This window comes from Notothenia coriiceps, unplaced genomic scaffold (genome assembly GCF_000735185.1).
Source record: "Notothenia coriiceps isolate Sejong01 unplaced genomic scaffold, NC01 NC01_scaffold00026435, whole genome shotgun sequence".
Taxonomy (NCBI): domain Eukaryota; kingdom Metazoa; phylum Chordata; class Actinopteri; order Perciformes; family Nototheniidae; genus Notothenia; species Notothenia coriiceps.
This window is the reverse complement of record NW_011359136.1, coordinates 14906-41956: the sequence shown is the minus strand read 5'-3', so window position 1 is coordinate 41956 and position 27051 is coordinate 14906. Positions and strand designations below refer to the sequence as shown.

The 27051-nt window shown below is 40.0% G+C and overlaps 2 protein-coding genes and 1 long non-coding RNA gene across 4 annotated transcripts; 2 read left to right on the top strand and 1 right to left on the bottom strand.

Moving 5' to 3' along the window:
• LOC104957174 (uncharacterized) lies at positions 1–26525 on the bottom strand. The gene is made up of 4 exons (XR_799641.1): positions 26262–26525; positions 15671–15751; positions 3300–3420; positions 1–376 (listed from the first exon to the last, which is right to left on the bottom strand). It is a non-coding gene; the product is annotated as an uncharacterized lncRNA (long non-coding RNA).
• LOC104957173 (12-(S)-hydroxy-5,8,10,14-eicosatetraenoic acid receptor-like) lies at positions 8734–13121 on the top strand. The gene is made up of 2 exons (XM_010784782.1): positions 8734–9721; positions 10781–13121. The coding sequence occupies exons 1-2, from the start codon at positions 9131–9133 to the stop codon at positions 11243–11245; spliced, it is 1056 nt and encodes a 351-aa protein (XP_010783084.1). The 5' UTR covers positions 8734–9130; the 3' UTR covers positions 11246–13121.
• Positions 23203–27051, top strand: LOC104957175 (12-(S)-hydroxy-5,8,10,14-eicosatetraenoic acid receptor-like). Of its 2 annotated transcripts, XM_010784784.1 has the most exons (4): positions 23203–23698; positions 24943–25348; positions 26434–26935; positions 26966–27051. In XM_010784784.1, exons 1-3 carry the CDS (start codon positions 23535–23537, stop codon positions 26911–26913), a joined length of 1050 nt encoding a protein of 349 aa, XP_010783086.1. In that variant the 5' UTR covers positions 23203–23534; the 3' UTR covers positions 26914–26935; positions 26966–27051. The 2 variants fall into 2 exon arrangements, with proteins under 2 accessions (XP_010783086.1, XP_010783085.1); XM_010784783.1 differs by having other exon boundaries at positions 26434–26973.

The following is a 27051-nucleotide window of genomic DNA, read 5'->3' as shown; positions in this document are numbered from 1 at the left end:
TCTGAAAAAAACATGTCTTTATTTTCACTAGTTTTCCCATATGAATTCCTTTGACTATAATACAACATATTTAGCATTAGCCTTGACAAGTTGATTATTATACACACATTCCTATTATACATTACTCTAAGATTTGTATAGGCTGTCTTCTTTATTGTACAACGTGCCTAAGATATTAAACTGTCTGCTACATGATTTGTGACTAAAGATAAGATCATACAGTGTGTTTTACCTCCGACTGTCCCTCCAGGCTGTGTGCAGAACATCTTCTGTCCTCTAGATGGCGCTGTGGTGTGACTGAGTTTCTTCCTCAGTCGCCTCTCATCAGAGCCTTCAGCTGACGTTCAACTTCAGACCAATCAGCATCTCCTGCTGCCTGAGGACCCACACACACACACACACACACACACACACACACACACACACACACACACACACACACACACACACACACACACACACACACACACACACACACACACACACACACACGGTGACTCATGTGTTGACTTGAAGTGGGAGTATGTTTGTAAATGTTTGCTCAGATTTGAGCCCTGTTGTGTTTAACACTTCTGCATCAGACCTGATGGATGTGGCTCAGGGGGTAATTATGTTTCTAGTAATCATACTGTAACCGGTTTGATCCCGACCCCTGCAGTCAACAAGTGTCCCTGGCTGAGATACTTAATAGCTTTGGATAAAAAGCATTTGCTAAATAACATGTGGTAATAATGACATTGGTCTCAGATACCAGGAAGTAGCTTCAAGGTATACGTCAAAATTAAATTGAAAACATGTTCCTCCTAAACCATGCCATACTGATAAACTATTTAAATACAATTTTCATATTTAACATGTCATAATGAGGCCTTTTAATCTGACTTATCACTACATTTGGGTGGGTCAACCTTCAAGATTATGGTATTATATTATATCATTATGTATTTAACATGCCACATAACTGTTTCTCTCACATGAATGTAATCTGATTCAATTGTCTCTCATCATATGATTGTCTTGAGACAAAAACCAACCACACAATTCACAGTATACTGTTGTTGGTTTGAATGTCTTACTGACCTAGTCTCTATTCTCGCAGTCCTTTTTGATAATGTGTTTATCACGTGAAAGGCCATCATTATGTCAGCTCTCTTTAGTTCTCCACTATATTTTAGACTATTGCTTCACTTCTGTGTTTTTATTCTTGATTTATGTGTGTATAGTTTCTTTGTATGTGTGAAACAAGTTACATGATGCCTACATTTCCCTTCATCAAAGAGAACAGGTTCTACACATTTCTGATCTAAAGAAAAAGCTGAGTCAGTCTAAAATTATATTAAAATCTTTTTAGACTACTGTTGCTTTGTTATTATATAATGGAACATTATACAATGAACCAGAGGAGTTAACAAAGCTGGGATTAAAGGATGTCTGGTAAATATACTCTGGGTAAAGTGAGGCAATTTCTAATTGTTCAAACAGCGTGCCACCCTCTCAAGTTTCTTGGACAATATCTGACTGCAATAGCCTTTGTTTCTCGGTCTTTACAGAACCAATGTTTGCACAGCACTCAGTAGGAATGTTAATGGGGACATATTCTTCTCATACTCAGGTTCATATCAGTATGTATGTCTCTACTTTAAAGAGCCCTCTCCTTCTGATGTTCAGGTGTATATCAGTATGTAGTGTCTCTACTTTAAAGAGTCCTCTCCTGCTGATGTTCAGGTGTATATCAGTATGTAGTGTCTCTACTTTAAAGAGTCCTCTCCTGCTGATGTTCAGGTGTATATCAGTATGTAGTGTCTCTACTTTAAAGAGTCCTCTCCTGCTGATGTTCAGGTGTATATCAGTATGTAGTGTCTCTACTTTAAAGAGTCCTCTCCTGCTGATGTTCAGGTGATATATCAGTATGTAGTGTCTCTACTCTGACATGTCTTCATGCTTTAATGTTCAAAAAGCTCTTTATTGTTCTCATGCTGCCTGTGCTGCAGCACAGAGAGACCCCCTCTGGGGGGAACACAGTGATGTAAGCCTTTGCAGACCGTTTACAGGCTTAATTACATTTCTGTGGAAGCCATATAAGACATACTGTAGTTTACCACGCCTCCTGACATAAGTTTGAAACGTGATGGGATAATCGTTTCTAGTATGACAAGCAGGCGAAGACATCAGAGAAAAAACAGGCATTAACTTGTCTCAGGTGTTTTCCAGAAAATACAAGTTATTCCCAGGACAATACCGTACGTGCTGCCGAGTGTGAATAATGCAAACAAAGACCAAAACACCAATTTGCATGTTATTTCAACATTAGTCAGATATGCATGTAATTTCCTGCTGTTCATTCCTGACACAATACCAACGAACAACACACTCTCTTGCTGTTCAGGGCAGGTCGGTTTCACTTTACCTTAAATGAGTTCCTGAAAGTATGGTTTAAGTTATGCTTTGACATAGTTTGTTATCTACCGGTGGTACCAGTTCTGCAAAACACGCTGCACAGTGTGGGCGGTAATCATGGCTGCAGGGAATCTGGAAGGAGCTTTAAAGAAATGCCGAAAGGTAAATGATGACAGAGGCCTGGCTGGCTCTGACACAGCTGAGTGTCACTCAGTCATTTCCCAAGGTAAGTTTTTCTAACAATCAAACGTGTTTTAGTGGGAAAGCTGGTGTTGTGAAACAGGCCAGTGATGTCATGAGATAAACTGAAACGGTTTGTTAAGAAACAATTACGCATAATTGCCAAATTTCCAAATCAATATTTTTTTTATTAAATGATATTAACGTGTTGTTTTATCTTTTAATAATGTCAATGAATACCTTTTAAAAATGCAAACAGTCAATTTGACTCACTAACTACTGTTGCTACAGAATACCGCTTGTGTGCCAGTGTTGTTGAAGCATGCTGTTGCATCAGGTTACAGACAACTAGCCAAGATCATCAGATTAGATCCACCACATTGATCCCATGCTAATACTGTTACAGCAGTATGTAAACACGGCATTGCACAAGAAAAAGAATCATAAACAGTTCATATATCAATAAACAGAGCAGTATATACATCTAGATAGAGCAGGGGTGTCAAACTCAAGGCCGTGAGCCAAATAGTTATTCGGCTAAATGAGTTTATTGAAGCTGAACTCAAATCTGAACATTTACCCTATAATTGTCTTTGTATGAATGTCTGACTTTAGCTTGATGTCATATTGCTGTAGTGTCTTTACCACGTGTCTCATGAGAAGAAAATCACGCGTACCAATAACACCAACTGTCCAGATATAGTTTTTAAAAAATGTCTCACCTGGACTTTACTGGTTTCCAGTTTTTGCAGACTTTTGTCTTGATTTCTCATGTCTCTGTCAGAGAGGATGGTATCTCCTTTGCAGACCCTCTTCATGTCCTCTGTCTGATCCCCTCTGTCTCTGCATATAAACAAAGAAATAAAGCAAGATATAACATAGTTTATCATGTTCACTATCTTGTGTTAGCATGTAAGCTTGACAACATTAGCTTATTTCACTGTGCAGCAGAACAGCTGATAGGAATAACACTAGTTTTTTGAAGGTATGTTTTGGTTGTATAGCATCCAGAGGAAACGGGGATGTCTGTATATTACATTTTTGAGATGTATGGCAAACCAAGTCAAACCAAGTCTTTCAAGGATTAAAGTCGAAAGAAAACTTCTTTCTCAACTCCTCTGCCATTGTAATATGATACAACTGTTTAGTTTTCTTGATGTTATTACACTGAGTTAAGGTGGTTCAAATAGGTGAACAAGTAGGGAAGTGGCATTTTGTTGTGTAGATATGCTCATTGTTTCATGTGTGTGCTTTCTGTAGCAGGAAAGACAAGATATGATGATAAATCAGAGAGGAAGCCTAAGCTAGCTTCATGCTAAACTGATGAAATGACAGCAGATGACTTCCTGTGCCAATGCAGCGCTGCATAGATGAGGCCGATTGCTGATCAGGTGATATATTAGTACTGAATAAGTACTTTCAGCATAAACTCCATTTAGCTTGCTATCAGAATACCACACAAGCAGAAAAAGATGTTTGTGCAATTGTTGCTGAATCTGCAACATCAGGTTTCCTTTCCAATGTCATTAAAAACAGAAATGTTGATTGCACAATGTACTGGCTAAAGAATAATGACACCATCAGCATTTAGTTTGGTTCTCTGAAAGTCTTACTTTCACTGAGCTATTCTATGTGCCACCAGACAAGATCTCTTGGATGTTTTCTAATAAAAAAACAGCCAGTTCTTCAAAGCTGGATGATCTTATGCCCTCATGTGCATATTATTATTATTGACATGGTAATGATGAGTGGCATTGAAAAGCAACTCTGATGTATGAGAATATTCGTTTTTTTGCCTGATAGTCTGAATAATTCTGCGAAAATTGTTCCTGAAAGTAGGCTCTGGGGAAAACGGAAAGCAAAAACTGGGCCAACAATAATACCACTTGTAAAAATGCTATGTGGGAAAAAGGTTGAAAACTCAATTGCCAATTAATTTTTTTAAAAGTATATGTCAAGATCAATTGAATTATATTTGTTGAGCTGTTAGTAGATTATTGTTGCTGAGGGCCTGATCCAGATCCAGGACTTGTGTCACGTTTCTGTTTTACTAGAAACTTCCATCCCTCCTCAGCATCCCAGAATCCTCCTTTGAAAGGTTTCAAATGAAATGGGACTCCTGCAGCCCAAGAAGGGGAGCATGGGATGGGAGCTTGGGAAACTGGTGACACCGGGAGGGTTATCTTCATCCTCACTGTCTACTGTGTCACAGTAGGCTTCTCGGAGAGGAATGCGTGGGAAATGAATTCAGAGGTGTTGGGACTTGACTTGGTGCACAAAGACAAAATGCTGTTGTTGTTGCTGGAGCTTGTTTTCGACCTTTGACCCGGTTTGAGCATGATCTGCTTCCTGGCCTTGACTCGCTGCCCTGGCAGAGATGAACATGTGTTTTTGTTTCATCACTGCCCGTGGAAAGAGTTTCCATGTCAAAGCTTTAGGCACTCTCTATGTGGTCGTTCATAAAACTAACAATAGCTTCCTGATTTCTGCAGGCCCTGTTGTCTTTCACAAGGGGGGGGAATGTTTCAATGTTGCATTAAGTTTGATTCATATGCATGTTCGGGTGTGGAGACGTGAGCTTTCTGCTTTTCTCACCATCTGAGCTTACAGACATTTTTCTAGGAGGTGCTGCAAATTCAACTGACCTTTCACCTCGCCTTTGTCAACAAGCTTTCCTGCAGTTTCACCCATGTTTTCCATTTCTTGGTGCCTCAACCTTTTCTCTCCAGTAGACTTGCGAACAAAGGGCGTCGGCTCAGAAGGTGATTGAATCATTCTGCCTTCTTACTCAAGGTTATCACTGTCCCATTTGTCTTCCACATGGGTGGACTTCCACTTCACTGAGTGTCTGTGGTAATCTGTTTTACTTGGAGATGCAGAGTTTCAGGTTGAAGAAACAGAGGAGTGATGAAGTCAATTTGTTCTTGGCTGCGGACCCGAGAAAAGATCTCACCCTGAGCTCCATGTCTGTTCAGGTCTTTCTCTGGCTGCACTCGTCTGTTTTACTTGGAAAGCTAGAGTTTCAGGTTGAAGAAACAGAGGAGTGTTCAAGTCAATTTGTTCTTGGCTGCGGACCCGAGAAAACATCTCACCCTGAGCTTGATTTCCGTTGGGGTCTTTTCTCTGGCTTCACTCGGGTGTCTGAGGATCACATGAACCGTAGCAAAAGTTTTGTGAAGTACTCAACTTTCGGCTGAAAGGTCAAGGACTCGAAGGCTTCCAGCTGCGTTCCCTTGTGTTTAAAGACCATACACGGGGCAGAGGTTATCTTCATACTGGGCTGCTGTTGGCTGAAGAAAGACCATCTGGAGTTCCTGCTGATCAGAGACCTTCAGATGATTTCTGTGCATACTGGAGATGTCCTCACCCTAATGCAAGATGTAACGTCTCTCTGTTAAACTCATCATTTGGGTGGTTTTTGCCGATATTTCTGGAAAATAAGCCCAATCATTTTTAAAGTAAAGCGTGAAACAAATGTTCTACTTTATAGTTATCTCAGATAAGGTTTACAAGAAACACCAGCCGTAAGCCAGCTGTCTGAGTACCTCTCTTCAGAGTTAACAGAGTGGATATTAACTATGACATCCACCCTGTTAACCCTGAAGACACTTCGTCAGGCTTTTATCTGTTTAGTCTGAGTCTTACCAGTCCCTGGGGTGGGATGAATATGCTCTGCTTTCCCTTTTTTTTTTTTTTTTTTAAATGCTTTTGAATGGGACACAACATGTAAAATGCAGAACAGTAATACACAAAGATCAGAAATGAGTGCTTCTGCTGGATAACACATGAAGTAAAGCTTCACTGTGTGCACGCTTGAAGCCAAAAGTATGTGCTAAACATCTCAACCTCCTGTGAGAAAGTATGGATGACAGCGAGAAATCTCTGAACAGCTTTGAGTAATAGCAGCAGGTACAGCTTTACACTGAGTGTTACTGGAGTCACAGGTCTGCTTTACAAAGTGAGAACACTGGTCTGATTGTTAATCTGTCTGAGAGGCTAAGCATCGTCTTCCTCTGATGCCGCACCGCTCAGATTCCAACACTCACAATAAACAAGCCATGATTTCAATAACAAAAAAGAATTACCTGGAAGATGTCTCGTTTTTATAATGATTGTTGAAAAATGCCATGTTTATCATTTGAATAGTACATGTTATTCAAACATTTAAGTAATCAGCTTTTTACTGACTTTGGAACGGCATCTGTAGAGGCCACATTTATGCAGCAATATGAAAGTAATCGTCTTGGCTTTTACGTGTTATGAGCCAACTCTGCTAATTAAAATAACAGCACAAATACTGGAGAAGCACAATAACATGAAAACAGAAACCACATTTCATTTATTATAAATGAGAATGAGCTCTTCCCTCATTTCTTTGCTCTGTAGCAATAAGGGAATACTTCGTTGACACAACATCAATTAATTGAGAGTATCGTATTGCGCCTAAAAAATGAATCATAAGTTCATGTGTTTCCCATAATTGCAGGGATAGCTTTAAAGGTCCCATGTCATGGCCATTTCTACTGATCATAATTCCATTGTTGGGGTCTACTAGAATAGATTTATATTGTGACATTTTCCAAACTCACATTGGTTTCTCATACAGCATCTCTGTATAGTATGTGTATTCACTCTCTGTCCTACACGGCTTGTTGGAGCTCCTGCCCCCCTCCCCCCTCCCTCCCTATGAGCCCAGTGGCCGTCTGCGAGACAGCGAGACAAAAACCCAGCCCGACCGACTCACAGTGTGTGTGTTGAGTGTGTGAGGAAGTCCGCCGATTGGTCAATTTGGAACCAATCCACGGACATAACGGCTCGTCGTTACGTCACTTGGTTCCCGGAAGAAAGAAATGGAAAAAGTGAAATCCACAACGAAGCGTTCTGGGGCAGCATAGACAGGTCTTCTCTGTGTTAGAGTTTTACTCCCTACAGGGTGTGCTTTGAGGGTTTTGACTCTGCAGACCGTTTACATGCAGAGAAAGCTTCATAACACACAAGGGGACGGGTGATAACCAGAGAAGCCTGACACGGGCCCTTTAAATTACGACATGATATTGCCCTACTATCAACCTTATCATAAAAGGTATCTTGCTGGTAGCTAAAGTCAGGCTGTTGAGTAGATACAGAGGGCCATCAGACCCTTAAATTACACTTTGATCCTCTGCATTGTTAACGGTCTAAACCAATATTAAATTGAACCATTGTCTGACTGGAGGAGAAGAAGGGACGATGAATGATCATAAAAGGTAATGATCTCCCACCTTTAAATCCAGGACAAGTTCAATGTAATCAAACTCACAATCACACATATAAATCTTAGATCAAAGCTAAATAATGCATTAATCATCTCAAGCTATAAAGCTTAGGGATTAAGGGACAAGTGGTCACAAAACAAACAATAGACTCATTGATATATAACAAAGTGAAGTTTTTGTGTACCTATACGAGGTCATGTCCTCGCCACGTCTCAAAAACCGGTTTTAATCTTGCGAGCTGTTTGGACTTGTAGCTGCAGTCGCGCAGGAGTTTGAAGCATGCAAAGTTTGAGGCATGCAGAGTTGAGTGAGAGGCCCAAAGCTATCCCCCCTTCTCCTCCCTTAGGACTTAACATTCCTTGCAACCCCATTGACTTTCCCTTACATCGTAGAACAAAATGACAGCAGCACTATATCTATCTACTCAATGCGTACACGTACATTCATCATCAATTCCCAGGGAGCCACATCTGCTTACTCTAAGGACAGAGTTCCTAAAATGTCCCTTTTTAGTATTTTACCATCTGCGAAGAACGCGCGCAATATTGAACAGAGAGCAAAGAGCGAAAGTGTTTGAAAGCTGTCATTCAGCAGCTTCAGGGATTTACTGAGCCTTCAAGAGCAGAACAACGGTTATTCTCACAGTCTGTGCCAGGAAATTGGATTATGCATTGAAGGAATATGAAATGTACCATTGGCTGCCTGTCAAAAGTCAAATCAGTGTAAGCAATCAGTAACAGAATGTTTTCATAAGGATCCAGCAAGGGCCTGTCAGGGCTTAGCACAGCGCGCAGACTTTGACTGAGTTTCATCTCTTAATGACACCACCTTTGTGCTTGGTTTGATGTTAACTACGTCCTATATTGCTGTTAAGAAACTGTCTTTTGGTATTATGTATTTCAAACGTAACAGGCTGGTTTTACTCCTTGTTAGGACCACTGATCCAGCATTGGAAAAGCAGCTGTTGACTCACCTCCTCAGGCTACAGAGGAAGGCGGAGCTACAAAAGCACAGGGGCTGAACTGCAACAAAACTCAAAGAAACCGTGAAGCATTTTTGCTCTGCACTCTGAGAGAATCACTCCAAGGCTCAGGAGATCCTAACAACAAAGACTTTTGAAACTGGAAAAACACACGAGGACATTTAAAACCTAAAAGAGGAGTGAAACAGGAAGGCATTGGCAAAACTTGTTTGGCAAGTTTGTTTTGTGGGTGAGACTTCATGTTTGCAGGGATTTCCTTGTCAGATTAAAAGAGAACACTTTGCTGTAACACAGGAAAGTGTATTTCACTGTTAAAATGGTTAACGCCACTGTACTTACCACAGTACTTACCACTGTGTCTACCACTGTGTCTCCCTACCAAAGTATTGAGGACTGCCTTGCCACAAACAAGGCTCTGTATAGATTCTATGCAGCTGTCATAATTATGATTTGCATCCTGGCATTGCCTCTGAACGCATCTGTCCTCCACCTCTTCATATTCAAGCTGAAATTCTGGAAATCCAACACCAACAACGTCTTCCTCTTCAACCTGGTGTTGGCTGACATTCTCCTGCTCTTCTGTATGCCCATAAAGGCATACAACTTCATCCAAGGAGAGAGGAGGAGTGATAACGACACTGTGTGCAAAGCCATGCTGTTCATGTTGTTTTTAAACCGAGGGGCCAGCATTGCCTTCCTGACGGTCACTTCCATTGATCGATATTTTAACGTGGTGCACCCAGGTCGAAAGAATCTTTTAAGAGCTCTCAAGAAATCTCCTCATATCTCTATCCTCATCTGGTTGCTTCTTCTGCCTCTCACCATCCCCACCATGCTCAAAAACTTTGATTGCTGCAACAGCCATGGGAAAAACCCAGAAGATGCTCCAGAAGATATATTGATTAAGGTAAGGTTTACTCACTAAATAAGTCATTATTGTAAATCCTCAGTATACGACGCTTTTAACAAGTTAGTTTTCTATTGGTATGTTTTCAGTATCAGTCCCCAAAAATTAGGTTAAACTGCATGCGATGAGTGAAACGGAGTAATTCATCCCAAACGGTTAGGATTTACTTGGTAATGTTTTGGGTGTGTTTCATTCACGTGTTTCTCACACTCAAATGTGGCAACCCTGTGCTGAGTGTGCACATTTGGATAACGACACACTGCTCCATTTGTGCAATACACAGTGGATTCAAAGTGCAGAGCAGTTCTGTGGAAACATCCTCTCAACCCAATGTAACAAAGATGATAATTGTATCAATGTGAGTACGGTGTTGAGAGACCTAATCAGGAATGCCGTATGTGGGTCCAGTTTTAGGGAGTATTATCACTCACCAGCACCACTCACTGTAGATAAAGTCTGTTTCCGGAGCTATTTTTGCACTGACACAGCACATAGTGTTGCTACAATTAAGATATGTTAAACCTGGAGTGTGTCAAACTGCACCTAATATCACAGGGACAGCTAAAAACCAAATTGAGTCAGTGTCTGTCATATAGACATGATGTTTATGGACGGTTACCAAAAAAAGTATTTGAATCTGTTTTTTCAAACTCAGACCAAAACCCCCAAAATGTTGCGTTCAATATGATAAACAGTACATTTAGAAAAAGAAGGACATCTCAATATTTGTGAGGTTGGAAAAAGCTTCTTGAGACTTTTACCATTATTTTAACAATTCATCAAACATTTGGAGTTTATTTTTCTGGCGATCCACTTATCAATAAGCCAACTACTAATGTCTGGTCTAGCGCTTTTGACTTTACTATATTTACATTTACTTGTTACTTTACAGAATAAGATTTTACATGAAATCAATATTTAGAATAGTGGTTAAACCTCTGACCGATGCTGTCCTGATACTGACACAATTGGTAGAGACACAAGGGCCGAGTGTTAACGAGAATTTGTTGTTGTTGATATAAAAAAGACGATTAACTTGATCTTTTCTTCTGATTGAAGGATGTGGTGGACAGTTTGCGAGAGGTGGTCTTCTTCACCCAGATCCTCATCCCCTTCGTCATCCTGGTCTACTGCACCGTGCACATCGTCAACCGGCTCAGGAAAAAGACCGTGGGCGACAGGACGAAGCTGAAGCGAGCGGTGTTCCTGGTGACCTCCGTCATGGTGGTGTTCTCCCTCTGCTTCCTCCCCTGCACCATTGCCAGGATGATTCTGCTGATTGCCCGCGTCCAAGAGTGGCCTCTGCCCCAGCAGGATAAAGCTGCGGTGCTCTTCGACGGCCTCATGGTGCTCTCCTACATGGACTGTCTTCTGGATCCGCTGGTCTACTGCTTCTGCAGCACCAAGTTCAAAGGGCTTTACTGCTCTACTTACTTCCCGTTCTTAGTGAAGGACGGTCAAGTGCCGATAGAAAGCTCATCGGCGGGACACACACTCCCACCTGCACGCAATACTGTCATTTGAAAACCATTTCACACCAGGCTGTTTCTCTGTGTCAAGCAGCCTAAACAGATTACTACCTGAGACTGACAGTGTGCCACACCCCCCCCAAAAAAGTGCTTACTTTGAAAGGGGACTCTGAAGGCAAGTGAAGACAGTTGTTATTTAACTTTCTATAGATGCTCGAATAGCAGTATATACATATGTAAATAGAAAGATCTTGTTCTACCAGAGTGTGTGTTTTTATTAGCACTGTAGATGTACTATAGATGCAATAGAATATTAATGTTGGTGGATTTTATTTTTGTGAAACATGAGGTTCTTTTTAAGGGGAATGCCCGTCTGCCAAAAATATGCACATCTGTTTTTCAGTTTCTACTTTTGACTTTAAAAAATCCTTTCAAATGCTCTCAGAAGAATGTGATCTTTCAAATCATATTAACCTCAGATGACTTGTAACTTAGCTTCCACTGTGTAGCAACCTCTAGTGATTGAAGCCATCAATTAAAGCACAGAAAATATAAACATGTCTTGGGACAAACATTGTCTATGAAGCTGCAAATGGTAAGAAATGTCCAAACTAAGGAAATGTAAGAGGGGGAATGAAGTGTATGTAACTGAAGCATATAGCCATTGAGGTCATTCCCCTATTACATAAGACTTAAACCTGAAGGCCCATACAGGAAGCTGATCTTAATGTTGATTTATGATGGAATATCACTTTCTATGCTGTATGTAGAGAGAGAGAGAGAGAGGGGTTTATATGTTACTGTACATATTTTTCTAATAATAAAAAGACACGTAACTGTCCCTCATTATGTTCACTATTTACTGCATATGTGAAGATCAAGTTTGGGTTCCAAAAAAGAACATTCCCATACAACTACATATGGGAATACAGCTGCATTCTCAATTAAGTTTAGAGGGAAACCGATTTTATGTTGGATAAGTTTATTTGTCGATGTTTCACAAATCCATTTCTAAAGAAATCTGTAGCAGTCTGCGTAAGGCAGGGGTCAACAAACACAGGAGACATGTATTTGTTTGAAATGTGAAACCACAAGTCTACGTTGATTCATTTGAAATGACAAAAAAAAACCTTAGTTAAGCCAAACCAGAACTGAACATGACCAAATAGTAGCTTTGGTTCAATTTGTATCGTTTTAAAACATCGATTGAATCCAGAGTAAAACATGTGTCCCTCTGAATGTAATTGAGAATACAGTTTGGTTTCATGGGAAAAGCATTCTTTAAGAGTCAGGGTTGGAAAATCCCACTTTGACAACAAGGAAAATCACATGCCTTACAGGAATGAATCATCACTCCTACCTTTGACAAGACTAAACAATACTCTGCCTTAATTACAGAAACTCCACTGTCCATGTACGGTATAAGTTATCCTCACCTTGATGACCTCATGAACAGTAATAGTGCAGTGAGTAAGGGTATGTCTGTCTGGATATACTGTAGATAAAGGCATTACTCATTTGAACTAGTCCATCAGGTGACTGGGTTCAATGTCATGTCAATGTACTAATCATTGTGTATCATAAAACAAGTCATTGCTTTGTATCTGTGACACGTTGTGTGAATAGTTAAAACAATACAATGACACATTTGTGCCGTGGAATATTATACAACCTTATGCAAAAGTGGAATTTAGTCATAAAATCTCATTTATGACAAAAGGTGGGAACACAACTGAGGAAGAAGAAGCTACTTTGCCACGCACATACTTTGCCAGCACCGATGTTACATCTGCATAACTGACAACTTGTAACTCTGTATGTTAATAAGATCTGCAAATATGCACCGAGTAAAGAGAGGCACACGTGTCCTAAAGTCACATAGTGTACAGTGCCATGACCTTAAATAACGCAATGTTTACAAGCTAACAACAATTCAAAAAACGCTATTTCTGCCACCCTAATGTTTGTTGTATACTAGGAGAGTATGAAAAAATGGTGTCAGGTGTGGTTTCAATGGGGAAAGTATATCATTAATGCGCCATGGGGCTGGGTTTCACTGTGTCTCGCTATTTTAGTAGACCTCAACAATGGAATTATGATCAGTAGAAATGGCCATGAGATGGGACCTTTAAAAACAGATGGATTTCAAATAAATGCATTTTAAGCTAGTAATCTACTGTAACAACATACGTCAGGTGATAATAACAAGAAAATTCCCACCGGTTCAAATATGAGTCAACATGCATTTGAGCAATCTTGAAACTTCTGCCTTGGGATAAAGAGTGGGTGTTGTTTTGAGTACTGACTGCATTGGAAAAATAAGCAAGTCATAAAAGGGTAAAAATACCTCCGGAAGTTTTTGGTCCAAAGTATTGCGAAAGAGGTAAATGTTTGACACGTTTCGGTGATCATACAGTCTTTAAGGTGAAAGCAGTGATGTGAAAACAGCACGTCAGCCTTATGACTAATCCCAGAGGATGAACAAGGATGATCTAACATTAGTGCATTTCAAGCTCATGGCTCAAACACATTTCCTATCATATGTATTATTGGCCTAGTCATTACAACTACCTGCTGTTTTATCACTGAAGTCTATTGCTTTCTGCTTTTACAAACGAGCAGGAAATAAGAATGAAAATAAATAGTAAAGGGTCAGGACATCAAAGTAAACATGTAGCTAGATTTTTATTACGTCACAGAACTTATTAAATATACTGGATACAAGATTGTGATCCAACACATTGTATGTGATAGGCTAGGGGGCGGGGCATCTTTAAGCGGTTGACCAATCACAACAGAGCCGGCCAGCTAACCAATCAGAGCAGACTGGGCTCTGGTTTCAGACAGAGGGTGAAAAGAGGTGCTGCAGCACAGGCAGTATGAGANATGTACGGATGTTAATGCATTAACTGTATCACAGACTCTTTACCGTATGGGGTTTTTCGTGATAACCCGGGAAAAATCTATTAAACCGTAAACCACTATCGGAGGAGTATTTCTCCCTACATCGTAACAGTTGTGGAATTTTAGATGACAATTTCCACACAAAAAAGTGATTCATTAATCAATGCTTTGAATTTACTGTACGATTTAACAACTAGTCGAACTTATCAGTTGTTACAGGTTATACGTCCAATACCAGTAGTACATAACAACTTCCTTGATCCACTTGACGAATAGTATCTTAATTTGTATTACGTCATACCAAACCCCAATTTTGTTGCAATATTTGTGACGGAGGTCAAAGGAACCTTTCAGGGCTTGTTCCATCCGTGATTTCCGGGGCTGGCTGTCCGGATCGTAGGTCCTAAACTTTTTGTCTGGCAATACACATACCGGTGGTAGGACCTTGGCGTGGTACTTATTTGGAACTGTCACAGGATTTAAAGCAGCATAACAACATTTAATACTTCAAGACAACTCGCTTGATCAAGTAAATTTTTTAGAGTACTTTATTTAGTATATATTTGATATAGAACTTAGTTTTACATTTCATAAACGAAATGATTTGTAGACAAAGTAGTAAAATGTCACAATCGTTCCGTGGAGGTGGTATAACAAGTTCATGTCCGACAACTATGCTTCAAAGTACTAACTATTTGATCATTTAGACAGTCTAAACGTGGGCTTCTTGTGTGTTGGGGTCGGAAACATCCCGACAAAAAAAGGGAGGTAACCGATCAAACCCTATAGTTAAATTCTTAATTGAATATCCCTGTTGGTATCGACCAGTCCCAGTCCTTGAAAAGGTTTTTGACGCTAGAAATAATCCCTGTTTTTCAAATAACGAGTGGAGACGAGACCGTCTTCGGAAGAAAGGCGTCCACATCTAAGACTCTGGTAAACCCTGCCGGTCGGAGTTCATAAAACTTATTAAATAACAAACTTACCATCCTCTAGAAATTCCATATTTCTTAGTAAAATACGGAGTCTACACCCCGAATATGGAAAAAGCTTAATAGAAAAAGTTCCCCCAGAGTTTCTCTCCAACACACCTGACTGAAACTAATTCCTACATTAAACGTAATAGACTAAGGTGCGGGACGTATCCAAGCGGTTGGCTCTGGTTTCAGACAGAGGGTGAAAAGAGGTGCAGCAGCACAGGCAGTATGAGAACAATAAAGAGCTTTTTGAACAATAAAGCATGGAGACATGTAGAGACACTACATACTGATATACACCTGAACATCAGCAGGAGAGGACTCTTTAAAGTAGGGACACTACATATTGATATTCACCTGACAATGAGCATTTTATGTCCTCTTTAAAGCACCTATATGTAGAATTGTTGAAATGTTTTTTACTTGTGTTTGGAGCCGTCTATTTGCTTTCTGCCCATTCATCATATCCCTGAGTCTATTTTTTCAAGTTACCAGAGGAACCAATCTTTCTCAAAACAGGACTGTACATGTTGATAAGAGAACTGGGTGAGAAAAGATCTGTTGTTTTCGTGTGTGTGAATTGAGTCGTCGTTTCTCACCGTGGCAGCGACATGTGGAGACAGGACGACGATCCTCAGGCCTCCTTCTGACGGAGGAGTGGACTCTGGGAAAACTGGGAGCTGGAAAGGCAGGAAACGGTTTAAGAGGACGTTTTGCAGGGTCACATAATTCAAAAGAAAACCACATAGATAGAATTATGAGACCTTAAACTATTGAATGACTCAAAAACAATAATTTGGGCCAATCATTAGAAACTTCACACATCTCTTATGTGTGCAAGGAGCTCTTTTTACCACTGCAAGTATTGTAGATGGAGAATGAACTTATACTGCAGTACTAACAATGATGCCTTCTCCAAAATAGATGAGATGACAAATGCAGAAGAAATGCATGAACTCTGCTTACTTAACATATTTGTTCGATATGCAATGTTGCTCAACTGTTTCCTCTTATATTTACAGTCCTCTGGTGAGACGGAAAAACTCTTTCAATGTTTCCACAATTGTGGTCTCAGGGGAACATCTGGGTTTAGTTGTATTGCTTTATTCAAGTTGGAGAGTTTTTGTCTCCCCCCTCTGGCAGACAGAGTAAATACACAAACACTGCCCTCATGGCTACTGCCTGCAGGGGAGTCTGCTCGTCCTCGCCCCTTTTTATTTAATACTTCCTCCTAACACTGAGTTTATTGTTTATCTGGAGCAAACACAACACAGACTTTTCTTTGGACGCTACTTAGGATTTTCAACCATAGCTTCCTCCTGCTGCTCTGTAGGAGTGGTCTTTCCCTTTCCAGTAAGGCAAGGGAAGTTTTACTGCTTTCCAGGAGACTGCGAAATACAGAGACTTGTCCCTCATGGCGATAGTCTTATTGAGTAAACTTGTTTGGCAAAGGCTTGAATATAATAGACACTTATTTATAAGTAAAAGTCCTGCCCTTGGTGACGTATTAAGCCAAATGCATGAACGCGTGTCCCCTCTGAGCTTATTGACAATCAGAGTGTGAGAAAAGGAGAGAACCAAAGAGGATTTGTGCAGTAAAGCCAAAACGATGACTAAATAATACAAAAAAAACATCCATAAAGCAGCCAAAAAAAAAGAATATATATATTTAGGATATATAATAATATATTTGACATTCTATAAAACTAATGGTATTTTTTTGTTGTTGAAAATAATAAAAAGAATGCACTACAAGGATGTCTTAATGCAAGAAACATCTGACTTCACCAAAAACAAAAAGGGGGGGGCTGGCATTTTTCCGTGGCTTTGTCATTATGAGGGATTCATTTCACACTACACATGTGTCTCATGGTTAATATGAAAATGGTGATCAATGTCGATTAACGCAGTATATGATTTTATTAAGTACATCCAAAATGTTTTTGGAATAAATATAAAAGCTTGAATAAAACAGCTCACACGTCAAATCTCAAATTCGACTCAAAGGTCGCATCTGGCTTTAAACAGGTTGTTTTGAAATCTTATAATATTTGTAAATATGAAATATTTGTAATGAGAGAATCACTTTCTCAAGGAAAATGTATTTAGGACGTTTTTTAAAAAAAAAGGGGGAAGCGAGATACTTCTCGGCCTTCCTTGGCTTGAATATATTTTTGTGTACTCCTTGTTGTATTATCTTTCTCTAAAAACAGAAAACACTCATTTTTTTTGTATGTGCTATAGTTGTGTGTCTCTATGATGATAATATCAAACCTATGTGACGGCATGTGAATAGAGAATAAAACTAACTTTCTTTGCAACCTATTTTCAGACAAATGTAGGTCATGCGACGTAGTTGTTATCAATTTAAAAGCGTCCTGATCAGAGGAAGCACTTTGGTAACGCACACAGGCAGAAAACATCAGGCCTTCGAGAGACGGAGACGGAGATAAAGAGAAAGGAGGGCAGATTACTTGAAAATACGTGAAATAAGACATGCAACTTCTTAGAGTCCGTGTGTGTGGGAGGAAACACTAGACGGGTCCAAAACCGTACTTAAATGCGGACAAAGTAAACAACTCAGTTTCTGTAAATTACATCGTCATTGATTCGTCTACACGTACTGCGGAAGATAGTTCACCTTTTGAAAAACTCCTTCCATGGAGATTTAAAGCCACTCCGTGTGTTAAGTGTTGAGGAGTACACAGCGATAACTAAGTTAGATTGAGTATATGCCGTTATATTATTTTTTGAGGCATCACACATCGGCGGATTTGGCTGGATCTGAACTTGCTTTCTTACAGTTTTTATTTGTACCCGGTATATGCATGGTACAGCGGACAACAGAGCCTTTGAAACTTTGTATCTTAGACATGGGTACACATTACAATACAGAGGTCACTGTGTGTGTTTGTCCATAACAGTTCTTCAAGTGTGTTTTTGCATTTTCATTATGAGTGGACAGGATTTTTCTTGATAAAATAACTGTGTTCTGTTTTGCAGGAAATCACAGAGGCAGCCACTAAGTCAGAGTGTGTTGGACGTAGATGAAAAAATTAAAATGAAGATAAGTATACGCAGACGTGAATATCTGAGAACGGATACTGTAATACACAGCTCTGTATGCTCATCATCAAGATACCTCAGTGAGTCAGCATGGTTCTGCTTTTTAAATGCATCACACATAGATAATGTCTTTCACAACAGTTGCACAATCACAACGTTTGCTCAAGGTAGAGTGTAATATTGTGAGTATTATGTAAAGGATTTTCCTTCCTACAAATCACTACAATGCTCAGAGAATCAAGATAACATTGAAGTGTGAGAACAACACAATTTCTAACTCCAACTCGGATATTTTCTTCCAAACTTTAAACTTTTTACCCAAATCCTGCAATATGCGTGACGATGTATGATTCAATTCATTCTGCTTTAAACAAGGAATTTGCGCCATAATAACTTCCGATCTTCTAAATGTGGTCCAACCACAAAGGAAAACAGTAACTCAGAGCAATGCACGCCGTGTGTAACTTTTATGTTCCTGTTAAAACTTATGATGTGCTTCAAGTGGGAGAAAATAAGTTTGACCAATGGTTGGTTTTTATCTACAAGGCTGATCGACATTGTTTAGGGATATTTAATGAAATTGATATGTATATAACAATGTGGCTAATGTATGAAAAACACGCCTAGACTACTGCAACTCCCTCCTGGCTGGTCTACCTGCATGTGCCATCCGACCTCTGCAGCTCATCCAGAATGCAGCGGCTCGTCTGGTCTTCAACCTTCCTAAATTCTCCCACACCACGCCGCTCCTCCGCTCCCTTCACTGGCTTCCAGTAACTGCTAGAATCCACTTCAAGACACTGGTACTTGCGTACCATGCTGTGAATGGATCTGGCCCTTCCTACATCCAGGACATGGTTAAACCGTACACCCCAGCACGTGCACTCCGCTCTGCATCAGCCAAACAGCTCGCTGCACCCGCACTGCGAGGGGGACCCAAGTTCCCATCAGCAGAAACACGTGGGTTTGCTATCCTGGCTCCAAAATGGTGGAATGAGCTCCCCATTGAAATCAGGACAGCAGAAAGCTTACACACTTTTCGGCGCAGACTGAAAACTCATTTCTTTGGACTCCACTTCGAGAGATAGAACTATTAACAAAGCACTTATATACTAATAAAGGGCTGGCTTATCTAAAGCCAGTTGAGTAGCACTTGAAATGTTTTAGCTCTATGTACTTACATGATTCTGTTTTCTTCAAGTCTTGTTGGTCGAACACACTTATTGTAAGTCACTTTGGATAAAAGCGTCAGCTAAATGCAATGTAATTTAAATTCAAGCACAAACACATGTTTATTTATAAATCTAAGAAATCAAGTTAAGTCCACAAAAAAGTATCAGGAAGTTGAGCATGTTTGAGAACGCAAAGCTTAACAAGGCTATCTTACAGAAGATCGAGGAAGTGAAACATAGTTATATCCTAAAATACACCAATGTTAACTCGAGATATGCATGAGATATAGTGAATCAGATCGCAGGTCTAAGGCCTAGTTTGTGATGCTGTGTTGCCAGGTAGATGTTTTGGAGCCAGCAAACATCAACATTAATTAGATTAAAAATAATAAGGCTTCAAGCTTTAGTTCTTCTAGACACATTTTACACTACTCAACAAAATAAAGTAATTCTAGTTAGAATCACTATATTGGAAATATTTCTCGAACTGATTCCATGCCTAAGTGTTAATGTTTGATCTCACAAGGCTTGTGCAAGAGTTAACATGTCTTTTTTTACTGCGTATTTGGTGCACCACTGTCTAGTTCTACTGTAATTTGGTTACTTATCTATCATATGCATCTGTTTCAGTACTTCCTTTTTCTGCTGAAACTTTAATCCCCAAGCATATTATACACATATAACTCAATCTTATGTTTCCTAATGGCACATTTGGGAGTATTTGTTTCTACCTATAAAGGTGTTTCAGGATGATAGGTGTATACTTAGCAATTTGGCAATGACTATCAAACATACGTTGTTGTGGTCGGCGGTGCAACAGACTACATTTCGAAATGTCCTCGCCGTTAAGACATGTGTTGTGCAGCAGAAGTTATGTGGCACTGCTCTTCGGTGCAATATTACATCAGGTACGTGACAGTGCGTGACACAGTGGTGAAATATTGTCACGCTAACAGACTTCACTTGCAGGAAAGTGAAGTCTGGTAGTCAGTTTATGTTAAAGTTGTAAATCATTAGTGATCACCTTACTAAGTCTGCTAGAGAGAACGGCAGCAGAGCTTTGTAGTTGTATAAAGTAGATGTTCAAAAGTTCTTTAAACCTTTTATGATTATTTTTCTTATTTGTATATAGTGATCATTCATTTTGTCTTGCTTTTGTTGGCCTTATGTTTATCCTTCTATTGGTATATCCTTTGTCTGCCAAAGCACTCGGTAGAATCTCTTTTTAAAGTTACCTTTTCCCCGTTGAAGGGTTACTTTATCCAAAGCAGGGGTCAAAAAGAAAGTGTAATGTGCTGTACTGATTGTTCAACCCTTTGGGATTTGTTATATTGGGGTGTATGAATTAAATTGACTTGATGAAGGTGTAAACATCAATCTAACCAGGGCTCGACAGTAACGGTTGCCAGGTTGCCATTGGCAACCATTCAGAAAAAATGTCAACCACTTCTTGGACTTTGGTTGCCATCAGAGGCAACCAGTTTATAACAAAGAAATAAGGACAGCAAAATGTGCACCCCAAAATAGATACATGTAAATTATTTGTTGTATTAAGAGTGATATTTAATTATTGATGTGACCAGTCGGAACCTGATACTTAAGTTGCACGTGCATTGGTGTGATTACGGAGCCAGAAAGCCATGCACGTATACTCGCGTTCGTGGTGCGCAGTGTGTTTGTTTTACAAAAGATGGCGAAGCAAATTAAGTNAATTCAAACGTGATCGAAAGATACGTTTTCTCTCTCCATTGACTTCAATGCATTATTTTTCCGAAATAGGGTCCCATGGACCGGAAGTAAATGGGCGTGACTTCGCCACTCTATACGGGTTCTTCTGCTCTGACAGCCAGGCATGATGGGTAATCTGTGACGTTTCGCTCTCTCAAAAGTTGGGCCATTTCGTCTTCATGCGCCAATGAGCAGCTCTCATAGGAAAGAACGAGACCCTGCCTCCCACGCTGTATCCAGTTCTTATTATGCATCCATGGGTTCGTTCGGGTTCACCTTGCGCTTTATCAGTTGAATCACTTTGAACATTTGTTTGAGATGTTGACGGGTTGGCCGAACTTTTTACCCCACAGTCAAACAACTTAATTTGCTTCGCCATTTTTTGTAAAACAAACACACTGCGCACCGCGCACGCGAGTATACGTGCATGGCTTTCTGGCTCCGTAATCACACCAATGCACGTGCAACTTAAGTTTCAGGTTCCGACTGGTCACAACAATAATTAAATATCACTCTTAATACAACAAATAATTTACATTTATCTATTTTGGGGTGCACATTTTGCTGTCCTTATTTCTTTGTTATAAACTGGTTGCCTCTGATGGCAACCAAAGTCCAAGAAGTGGTTGACCTGAGACTGCCAAGGCACACNTCAGCGGATACTTTTTAAAAAACTAAATAAACTACCCAGTATGAACTATTTTATAGCCCTTATTAGAATCATTAAGTCCTTAAAGTTGTAAAATGCACTTAGTGCATTTTACAACTTTAAGGACTTAATGATTCTAATAAGGGCTATAAAATAGTTCATACTGGGTAGTTTATTTAGTTTTTTAAAAAGTATCCGCTGATTTACAGACGTCTCTTTCCCCATGTTAGTCAATGGGGAAAAGTTGTTTTGCGCCGGGTGACGTCACGGACTGATACGGAAGTTGCAGTGCCGCCGTTTGGACACGAATGCTGGGCACAGAGTCCAGCGCTCCTCCTGGGGGCTTGATTGAACCCACTTTACCACCATTGAGAAAGTGTGTACTTGATCATGACTTCATTCTATTATTGGCAACTTTGTTGATAAATACTTCCATGGAACGGGTGTTGAAAGAGCAATGTTATTCCCCAGAGCAGTAGGTACACATTTTAAATGAGAAATAACTGTAGGACTAATGAAGGTATTCTGATTCTGTTTAAACGACACTGGCTGAAAGCCCAGAGAAGCACTTGTAATACTTCGATACAGTGCCAGAAATATTTGAGAAGCTCAGTGCCGTTTGTATTGCGAAATTTTTGTTGGCATATAACTTCAACTTTCATCAGAATGAACTGAATTTTTATTCACTACAAAGCGGGAAATGAATAGTGAATGATGCACAAATGAGTCCGAGATCCTTGAATTTAGTTGCTGTTTTTGATTTCATTGTATTGAGGTCGATGGGTTTTTTGAATGGGTTTTTGGTTAGATTATTAAAATATGTTCGGTGGGCACACAAGTTTAAGAGATTCTGCCATATATCTGACTTAACAAAACGTTTTGGTGTTACACACTTCAATTTGCAATTCTCCGCAACAATCCAAAGGGAAAATCTCATGGGCTCTTTTTGGAAAATATGAACTTCTAGGTCGGCCTACAAAAATACATCTTCCTTGCAAACTTTTATACACAAGCATGAATAATCCTGCTGCTTCCTGTTGTCCTCAACCTTAACCCTGCGAAACATAATTAAAATGTAAATGAATGCGGTACCATCAGTATACAGTAGTACATTCCCTGCCATATGTTTTGTCATTTTCCTTGATGCACAATTGTTCTCATAACGTCACTGTCTCCAAGAATAAAACTAGACATGTGCAGGCATGATGGTTTCATATGGGCAGACACCTGAGGAATTTCACAATTATTTCACCCAATTCTGCTGGAAAACACCTTTAACTGCCAGTTTCCAGTTACAACGTCATGTGTAAAACCGAAACTGCAGTGTATGCCCTCTTCTCTTATCACTTACAGTAGATCGAATGAATCAAAATGCCATGCAAATGGTTACAACATGCATTTGTTATGTTGTAGTCTGTGTCATTAAAGCCTCAAAGTTTAAACCACACCTCCAGCTGACAAAAAATATTTCCTCTCTGAAGGGTCGGAGGCAGTCTCACATAAAAAGGGCTTGCAGGCTGACTGAGGAAGGGTGTTTTTTTCTTCTCTGTATTCAGTACTTTTTTCAGTTCATGCTGTGTGCACGGTGCATGGTTCCTCAGCATGTTTTTTGCACAGACAGAGTCTCCAGGATCACTTTGAGGATCTAACAAGCCGACTGTTGAATTTGACGGATCCCAGTGAATCAGTGCCTAAGAAGAAGATTGCGGGTTAGAGGCAGCTACCACCAACTCCAAAAGAAAAAGGATTTACCCTGCTTGGCAACACATTTCACCGTTATGCTTTCAATTGCTTTGGCATAACGTTGAATAGGACTACTTTGACATCAACTTCTTCTACTGCTTCTCAATGACTTCTTATGCACCAGACCAAAACATGTCTGTGAATTCAACGATTGACCACTGCAAAGTACCCAATAATTTCACGTATGAAGTCCTCTCCTGGGTGATGGTTGGAGAGTTCGTGCTGGGTCTGCCTCTCAACCTGTCGGTCCTCTACATCTTCATCTTCAGGTATGAAGTCACAAAATCTCTCTTTTAATGCCTATTTACTATTTTCTGAAATAACTCAAAAATTAGGTCGGTAACGCCTTCAGGGACGGGGACATTTAAAATTTAGCCAAAAGCCTTGAACTTGCTGCGTGATTTGTCAGCTGGGATTACCCCTACTTTCGCCAGTAATTTCGATGACAATATCGCCCAAAAACACCCCAATAAGGGCACTTAGGGATAGGATGGATTAATCCAGATAACTACCAGTATTACTTTCTATAACCTGGAGGACTGACAGTTCTTTGAAAGAAAGCTGAAATAATGCCAACGTTAAAATTGGTCAAGCAGTTGTGAAGAGCGTCTAGCCTGCTGTGACTCAGTCAAGTTGTTTCTTGATTCAATCAATGAATAAGTGTCGATTCATGACTCTTTGCAGGGAAATGTAATACATGCATGCTCAGTCAAGTGACTAGAGGAAAGAAAATAGGGGCCAGTAGTTAGATCCAGATTGGGTTCTTATTTGTTGGCAAAAAACTTGTTAATGGTTCATTTCAGTTGTCTAGGACAGCTTATTTTAGGTCAGTGAACCAATTGTACTTAACGTGCTAGATCACTAACCTGCATGTTTTCAATACACTTAACAATTATCAAGATATTTTAATTATTAAGAATTCAAAAGCAAATTATTAAATATAAAAACAACCACATGAATGTTAAATAGTTGTTAAAAAGGTTTTAGGCTGATTAGGGTAGTGTAGCCATTTTTGGAAGCTATTTTGAAATGCCTTGCAATTTCACTTCTTTAAAACATCACTTCAAAATCAGACTATATTTAACAATTGAATTGACGTGAAATGCTTTTCCAACAAGATGAGCACTGTCTGTCTTGAGATAAACTGATAAATCTAGAGAACATAGCGTGCTGTGGGTAAAGATAATATCTGAGAGCCGGAGCTTCAGCATGCATGCAGATATGTTGGTGTTTTCTTTGGCACGATTTTACATTTCTACCACTAAATTATACAGTGCAAAAAAAAGAAGCAGATGAAATAACAAAATGATCATAACCCTAGATTAAAATATGCATTAATATGCTGATAAAGAACTCTTTTTGCAGCGATTCCCGTTTGAGTCTTCATAAATTACATTAAGTAGAGTGCTTCAGTTGGATGAATTGTCAGACTATAGCCACGCAGAGATTCTGTACATTTGTATAACTTGAGATGCCGAATAAATAACAGCTTGTCAATGGCTTCCTCTTTCAGGTACAAGTTCTGGAAGAACAAAAGTATCTTCCTGTTCAATATTGTGGTTGCGGACTTCTTGCTGATGGCCATTCTTCCTGCCAAGGTTTACCATTACCAAAAGGGCCAGAGACGCAGCCCAATTAACGCCGAGTGTAAGACGATGCACTTCATGCTGTTTCTCAACCGAGGGGCCAGCATCGCCTTCCTCATCACGCTCTCCATCGACCGATACTTCAATGTGGTTCATCTCGGGAGGAGGAACTTTGTCAAAGTGCTGAAGAAAACGCCTCAAATCTCCATCCTCATCTGGGTTCTCTTGCTGCCCCTCACCATCCCCACTATGGTCAAAACGTTTGAGTGCTGCAACAGCCACGGCCGTAAAGAAGAGACGCCTTCTCACGATGTGACGGACACCTTTCGAGAGGTATTGTTTGGATTTATTGTGTTTTGATTTGCTATATTGCGGGGAGGCTATGGCTCAGGAGGTAAATGGTTGTCCTCCAACTGGAAAGTCGGCGTTGAGCCCAAATTGCTCTTAATGTTTGTGAATGTGTGTGAATGTGTGTGAATGTGTGCAGCCTCTGCCTCAGTGTGAATGTGTGTGAATGTGTGTGAATGTGTGTGAATGTGTGTGAATGTGAGTCGAATGTGTGTGAATGTGTGTGAATGTGTGTGAATGTGTGTGAATGTGTGCAGCCTCTGCCTCTGTGTGAATGTGTGTGAATGTGTGTGAATGTGTGTGAATGTGTGTGAATGTGTGTGAATGTGTGTGAATGTGTGTGAATGTGTGTGAATGTGTGTGAATGTGTGCAGCCTCTGCCTCTGTGTGAATGGCTGAATGCTGACTTGTATATTTAAAGTGCATTTAGGTGTTGCAAAGACTGCTATAAAGCAATAAAAATTACAGTCCATTTAGTTCGACATAGCTGTAAAATATTTTAGTAGCTAAAAAATGGAAACAAAAAAGGCCATAATGATAACGATGTGAGCATGAACAAAAGCCCAATATATACTCTGACATCAGAGAGTTAATCCTACCAAAGCTTTCAACAATAAAAAGTAATTTAACTATTAACAGTTCCTCTCGCATTTAAACAAACTTCCTATGAAGCTGCCAGTCATTACAGGTTTTTGCCCAAAGGCTATTTCAACACCCTGTAAATCCGAGAAGGATTTGGAGCTTGCAATAGCATGTTAAATTCTGTCTGAATGATATTGTATGTGACTATCGAATAAAACAGAACACTTGTTGTTCCTGTGTTTTGGACTGTGAATCAGACAAAACAAGACAAGAAAAAGCATGAAGAGTTGACTTTGTTTCAATATGAGTCACAAACCTCAAAATCCTGACTCCAAATGGCTCCAGAAGGCATGTCCACAGGATGGACATATATGTTGTTTCAGATATAAGCTCATTGACATGTAATGTGACCCCGAGGCCTGTCTGTAGGTCCATTAGTGTTCTTTTTCTGTGTTGGGTGTCATACTCAAAGTCACTTCTCTTTTCAGATCGTCTACTTCACTCAGATCATCATCCCCTTCATCATCCTCGTCTATTGCACTGTGCGCATCGTGAACCGGCTGCGGAGGAAGACCGTGGGCGAGAAGACCAAACTGAGGCGAGCCGTGCTGGTGGTCATATCGGTCGTTGTCGTGTTCGCCCTCTGCTTCCTGCCAAGCACTATAGCCAGAGCGGTGCTGCTGTCCGTCAGGCTGATGGACTTGCAGGTCGAAGAGGACGTTGTGGTTCAGGTGTACGACAGCCTCATGGTGCTGTCTTACAGCGACTGCCTGCTGGACCCGCTGGTTTACTGCTTTTGTAACTCAGGGTTCAAAGACGCTTACATTTCCACCTTTTGTCCCCAGTTTCTACAGAGGAAACTGTTGAAAGCTGACTTTGGATTGGGAACAACAAACACAACAATCACAGCAACCACAACTATGAATTCTGGCAATAGAACTGTGTCCTTGCCGATAGTAGAGAAATGATCATGTATATCCCTTCGGGGAGTTTATTTACTGAGAGTTTATTTACTGAGAGTTTATTTACTGAGAGCCAAACCACTGTTCCACATAGGTGTTTTCAGCAGATTACACTTTTTCTCAGAAAACATTGGATATTGCGAT